This window comes from Octopus bimaculoides, chromosome 3 (assembly GCF_001194135.2).
Source record: "Octopus bimaculoides isolate UCB-OBI-ISO-001 chromosome 3, ASM119413v2, whole genome shotgun sequence".
Classification (NCBI taxonomy): Eukaryota; Metazoa; Mollusca; class Cephalopoda; order Octopoda; family Octopodidae; genus Octopus; species Octopus bimaculoides.
Window position 1 is genome coordinate 30,484,916 of NC_068983.1, and position 6,957 is coordinate 30,491,872.

A 6,957-nucleotide genomic window follows, 5' to 3' on the forward strand; every position below is an offset into this window, starting at 1 on the left:
ATATATATATATATACATATATATATATATATACATATATATATATATATACATATATATATATACATATATATATATATATATATATACATATATATATATATATATGTATGTATGTATGTATGTATGTATGTGTGTTTGTGCGTGTGTGTGTGTTAAAATAGAGAAAAAGAAAGGGATCAACTAGATCAAGGCAAATTAATAGTGAAGCACCTCCGCGTATTTTTGGCTTGATAAATTACACCGAATATTTAGGTAATTTAACCATTCAGATCAGTAGCTGATATAAAGGTGAAATAGTTATTTACTGGTGCCGGGTATCCTGAAAATTCATGTACGTATCAAATGAATAATTCACACATTTTATGCGGTGTAATTTATAGTAAACAAGAATAAAAAATATCTATTCGCTTTATTCTTGTTTATTTGTGGATTAACATGGCAACCAACGGTTTCATGTGAAGGAGCTCTCCACACTTGTTCAAACGAACTACATGGAAATGGTAGTACTCGTCTCCATTTGGGATGAAAGTATGTATTCGCTTAAACAATTGCGGAGATCTCTTCCTCATGAAACCATTGGTTGCCTTGTTAATCCACAAATAAAGAATATTTTCCCACTAATGTAGAGTTGTGCATTCATTCTCACTATTTGATACTAACATTTGATATGTATATATATACATAACGAATCTTTGTAAGATACATATTTTGAAATTCAAAATATTCAAACTATATATTTTATATTGCTCTTTAGATAATACTTACTGTTTAGATAACAATTATCTTTTTCTTACTCCTTTTTTTTTGTCATATTGATTGCGTTTTCTAACAAAGGCTAATGAATTCCTGGTTCGTATTTGAAACTGCTTTATTACCGATATTATTACGGTGGGATATGATTGTTTCGTGATGTATTGCAAATCAGGCCACCCATGAGCTTTTTTCAGAGTAGAGTTTGCTCATCTATCACTCAACAGATATTCATTGTTGGGGAAAGAGAAAAAAAGTTGTCAGAGATCTTCTTCAGCCCTTATCGTAGCCTATTCAGAGAAAGCAAAGAATCAACCCCAGTACATGACTGGTTCCTTAATCATCGATCCCAGAAGAATCGTTAAATAAAATACCGTTCAAGTACTGGTCAAATCTCACCTTAGTCGAAAATCGAAAACAAAGAAAAGGAATGAGGAACCCTTGCTGGAAAGGTGATGTGTGAGTGTGAAGCAGGTACCTGCCTGCTTAGATGGCAAGTCAGACGTACATGATTCCTCAGTTTGAAAGGACTTAAGATCGAATATTAGTCAGTCGACCGAGCAGGTGGGAACCTCACGTCAGCGAGTGGTGGCCGCCAAGAGAAACGCTTCGAAATGTTGCGCATTGTTTCTTGATGAGCTCTATATCCTGCTAGCATCCGGTATGCGGAGTTTTAGACTGGCTAGGAGACAGCTTACACAAAGAAGCTGTTTCCAAGTCTCCAACGCTTTAATGAGTCTGCCAGTTTGCCATCTGAATGAGGCTGACTTTAACTTAATGTTTAACGACAATGACAGGAAACTGAAATGGTATAGCTGTGTCCTAAAGTTTTAGCAATGTAAGTAAAGGAATCTCAAACGAGATTTATTCTCCGTCAGCTCGCTGAAAACTTGCCATCAATAAACGGTGTTTACTATAAAAAATATCGAATTACTATTACTCGCATTGATTACCAATGTCATTATAATAAAAAGAGCCTGTAATTAGATACTTTCAATAGAACCAATGAGTTCTTTAGAAAAGTTTTTTACTCTTGAATTGATGAAGATTTATTGATTTTTCAGGGATTATTGGTGATGAAGGCTGTATTGTAGATACAGATTGCAGTGATGCTGTGGCTAACAGTACGTGTTCAAACGGATCGTGCCAGTGCTTTCTAGGCTATCATCCGAATGAATCAAAAGAGCAATGCCACAAGAGGAAACTTGGTGACCATACTTGTAAGCGAGATATTGACTGTAGCAAAGCAATAGAGTTCAGCAAATGTCTCAATGGTACATGCCACTGTCAGGTTGGATACTTTGGTACTGCCAACAGAAGTTCATGCATCCTCAGGAAGATATACGACGCTACATGTACCGTGGATGAAGATTGTAGCGCTGCTGTCAACAAAAGCCACTGTAGAAGCAAAACTTGTTTGTGTCATTCGGGCTTCCAGGTACGTTGAAACAAAGAGTGAAGTTAAAAAATAGTTGAAATGGCGGGACGTAAGGTTTGGAGGTCTAAAGAAATTAGACGGAATTTGATTACCTATAATAATTTCATATACTTTAGTAATAACTGTATCTGAATAAGGCAGATGGCCAATAGTTACGAGAAGAAGGCTTAGTCGAAAATATTCATCCAGTACTTGATTGGTACTTTATTTCATCCTCCCCCAGAGTGATGAGAAGCAAAGTTCACTTCAGCTAGATTTGAACTCAGAACTTCAAGAGACGAAATAAATGCTACAAAGTATGTTGTCCGATGTTGTGACAATTCCGCCAGTTCGCTTATAACAATAATAATTAATTATAAACAATAACTTAATATATATTAATATTAATTGTCAATTATCAGCAATAACTTAATCCAAATTAATAATATTAATTCTTATGTGTTGATAGGGATGAGCTAATGAGAGTGAGAGAGAGTGAGTGTGTGTGTGTGTGTGTGAGAGAGAGAGAGCATCTAAGTAGTAATTTCAACGGCTTTAAATAGAAGGCAAATTTCAAGTTACCCCCTACCATCTTAAGAGTATGACAGAGCCAATTTGGTAGTACATACACCAAAAAAGAATTTTACGTTTGGAATGCTTTTGATTATAATACCGCTTAAGGTTGACTCAGGATTTAAAAAAACCCAATAACATCAACAATAACCATAACAGGAAATAAGATATACAGCATTATCTAGATCTAGAGGACTCTGGTAGAAAAGCTACCATATTTGAGTATATATCATCGAATAAAGAGAAGTAATATAGTCAATCATGAAATATCTAACCAGCTGATACTTGAGTAAAACACGACAGTCTTGCCTTCATAGGACACCAAACCTTTTAATTCCTTACCTAAAATAATTAGGAACATGACAATGTGCTCTGGCGAAGTTTTCAAGCATTACCTTACTTAGGTTTCTCTTCCAAGTCATAGAACGACAATCTTCAATCATAAATTCATCATATGCAAACGGATACACTTAGTGAATAATGAAAGGCTTAGCTACTCGAGGTGAATAGGAATCTGAATTTCAGTGAAAATATAGTAAAAATTTAAGAGAATATTAAAGATAAGAGTGGATATTAACGTTATCTACGGCGGCGAGCTGGCAGAATCGTTAGCACGCCGGGCGAAATGCTTAACAGTATTTCGTCAGCCGCTATGTTCTGAGTTCAAATTCCTCCGAGGTTGACTTAGCCTTTCAGCCTTTCGGGGTCGATTAAATAAGTACCAGTTACGCACTGGGGTCGATTTAATCGACTTAATCCCTTTGTCTGTTCTTGTTTGTCCCCTCTATGTTTAGCCACTTGTGGGCAATAAAGAAATAAGAATCATTAGAACGCCGAGAAAAATGTTTAGTGACATTTTGTGCGTCTTTACGTTCTGTGTTCAAATTCTGCCGAGGTCAGCCCTGCCTTTCATCCCTTTCGGGATCTGGAAAATAGGTACCAGTTGAACACTGGGACCGATATAATCAATTTCTCCCCTTCCTCGAAATTACTGGCCTTGTGCCAAAATTTGAAACCAATATTAACGTTATCTATTGTTTTAAATAAAAAGAAAATTCAATTTTCATATATATTCTTAGAAAATTTAGAAGCGTACATCTATCAGTAACACGTTTCAGTACATTCGAACGTGGAACGCCACTCATTCTCTATACAATTATGTCTCAGAGAACAACTTCTTTCTAGAGACATTGTGTCATTTGGAGCATGTATTTTTACAACATACAAACTCTCTAGGAAGAAAACACTTTCTGAGTTAAAAATCTGTAGCGAGAACCGTTCCACGTTCGAGTGTTCAGGAATGTGTTAAAATAAGTGCACACATCTTCATTTTGATGCTCGCTAATTCCTGTCCTTATTTAGAAAAGATTTATTATTTGTTTATTCAATAGAATAATATCCATAATTATTATTTTAAAAGCCATTTATATATCATACTTAATGTAGATACATCGTGACAGACAAAATTAACTGCGGCATTCGTCCGGAGATAATATCTCGTCTATAGATGTTATCTCAGGACGGATACCACAGTAAATTTTGCTTATTACGATGTATTTACATTAAGTATGATACACAAATGACTATCTAAATCTAATACTGCTTCTGTTGCATATAACAGGTTTTTATGCTTTCGTTTTACTTCTAAAATTTCAGGCAAATGTCGCAAATACATCTTGCATTCTTAGAACTATTGGAGACACTTGTATGGAGCAGAGTGATTGTTTTAATGCAGTGGAGAACAGCAAGTGCGTTTCCGGTAAATGTGACTGCATAACAGGTTTCCAAGCTCAGGACGATGGAAGATTGTGTAATATTCGAAAGATATTTAGCTCTGGATGTAGAAATAACGAAGACTGTTCAAGTGCTGTTGCAAATAGCAGTTGTAGACACGATACATGCCTTTGCCTCTCCGGATTCCATGTTAACAGCTTGAATACAACATGTACACTACGTGAGTAGAATTCTTTCTAGATAGCTATTTTTATTTCCTTTCTAAACGACTTTCCAAATATTTTTGTTATCTTATCAGTATATTCAATTAATGATGTGTCTGCATAACTTAAAATTTGATTATTTGAACGAGTTTTACAACGATACAATTAATTAAAAATTAACAGGAAAAATACTTCTCGTTTATATTAAATAAAAGAAAAAACTTCGACTACTTGGCTTTCTTCATTTTCTTACATATATATTATTTTACAGGAAAAATCGGTGACAAAACATGTTCAATAAACAGGGATTGTAGTGATGCTGTAGCCCATAGCATTTGTTCAGATGGTACCTGCAAGTGTCGAAGAGCTTATGCCGCAACACAGAATTCTTCAGTTTGTTTTAAACGTAAGTATTCAACAATACACATGCTATCATTTGACATTTAACTGTTTTAGAGCGTGTTTTCTCTTCTGGTTGACACGATAGTGTCGAACCAATGGTGTGGTTCGTATACGTGTCGAGCTGACATGCTTCCATACCAAATATATTTAACACTCACTTACCTAATTCATACGAGTGAAAATATATATCACGGTGAGTTACAAATTTCTGTTGAAAAGACAGGAACAAAGTATAAATTAATGAGCATTTTGTTAGTTTACAGTGCTGGATTAAAATCCTATCATGGCCATTTCTTGGAGAGAAATAATCATCACAATGATTAGTCGCAATAATCCAGTGACTTATCGGAATCATCAACGCTAAATATTTCAATTGTCGTAAAGTATTTAATGAAGGATTTTTTCCTGTTTGCAGTTACCATTTTCCATTTGGATACCAACATATTTGAAATAATCTCGAACAATTCAGAAAAATGAATTATTAAACTTTATGTATCGTTATTTTTAGTATATTGGTTTCTTTTTGACTAAACACAAATACTCTCAATGCAGTCTGGTAACGGAATGTTCGTGTCTTTTCCAAAGATATTTGCAACTTGCTAATTGCCTTCAACTTGAGATGGTAATGTCATGGTAGTTCTGGTTTATTTTACACTTTTACGCTGCTTACACAACACACAAACACATACACACACATGTTTGTGTATGTATAAGTATGTGTATGTATGTGTATGTATACATATATATGTATAACGTGTATGCATATATACTTAAATGTACACATAAATTTATATGTGTGTGTACGAATGTAAAATGACACGTCGAAGTGCGCCTCTTTACTCGAAATGATAACTTAAACGTGCAATAAATAGTGACTGATAAAACATTTCACAAACTGATATAAGCACTAAGATCGACAAGATCATTTAAAAACTCTATGAAGGCGATGTCCCCGTATGGCATCACTCAAATGACTGAAGCCCACTCAAAGAACATTGCTTAGAAAATATTTTTCATTTTTAACCTCGTATATATTACGCACTAGGGATTTTGACCTTTAAATTTTGGGAACAAAATGCGGATTATACTCGAGGATTTACGGTACATATTTAAATATATCAACCACATTATTTGTTAATTCAGAACTACTGAGATACAGTGAAATACTACAAAGCAGTTTGTCCGATGCCTGACGACGTTTCTTATCCATCAGTCTTCTTTAGAATAATGTAACATCTTTCTAGAATATCGAGAAATGAATTTCAAGGCAAGAATCTACGAGTGTATTTGATAAATTAATCCCCAAATTTTATGTTATGTATGCAAACTGAGTCACAAAAACTAGTTAGATGCATAAAAGTGAAATTATATATATGCAATGTAAGTAATATATTAAGGATCTTATGCATAAGGCAGCGTGCTGGCATAATTGTTAGCATGCCGGAAAGAACGCTTAGCGGTATTAGGTTCTGTGTTCGGATTCCTCCGAGGAATTCATATTTTGGGATCGATAAAATAAGTACCAGTTGTGCACTAGGGTTGATGTAATCAACTAGCTCACTCCCTCAAAATTTCAGGCCTTGTGCCTATAGTAGAAAACTTAATGTATGTATATCACTGACCAGCTTAGTAAAATGAACGTCGACTTGAAATTTTGTTTTAAATACACACAGGAAAACAATGCAATGATAATTCAAGATTCAGTGAAATTTCTTAGAAATTCAAGTCTCTCACATTTAACTGTAGTACTACATCGCAAAATGCACTAACAAACATAACCTAAGTCATATTCAGAATCTTCAATATATCGATATTCTAAACACATCAAGAAATGCCTTTCGTGGCAGAGTTCATTTAGTGACAATGGAAAGGTAA

General features: G+C 34.5%; 1 protein-coding gene across 1 annotated transcript in view; it reads left to right on the forward strand.

Annotated features, from left to right (window-relative positions):
• Positions 1-6,957, forward strand: part of LOC106868471 (cell death abnormality protein 1) — a gene marked incomplete at its 3' end in the record, with an annotated part of 329,389 nt that overhangs the window by 280,938 nt on the left and 41,494 nt on the right. The window contains exons 9-11 of the mRNA XM_052966721.1: positions 1,818-2,191; positions 4,400-4,697; positions 4,952-5,086. Coding sequence (XP_052822681.1) covers positions 1,818-2,191; positions 4,400-4,697; positions 4,952-5,086 — 807 coding nt within the window. The remainder of the gene's footprint in view (positions 1-1,817; positions 2,192-4,399; positions 4,698-4,951; positions 5,087-6,957) is intronic.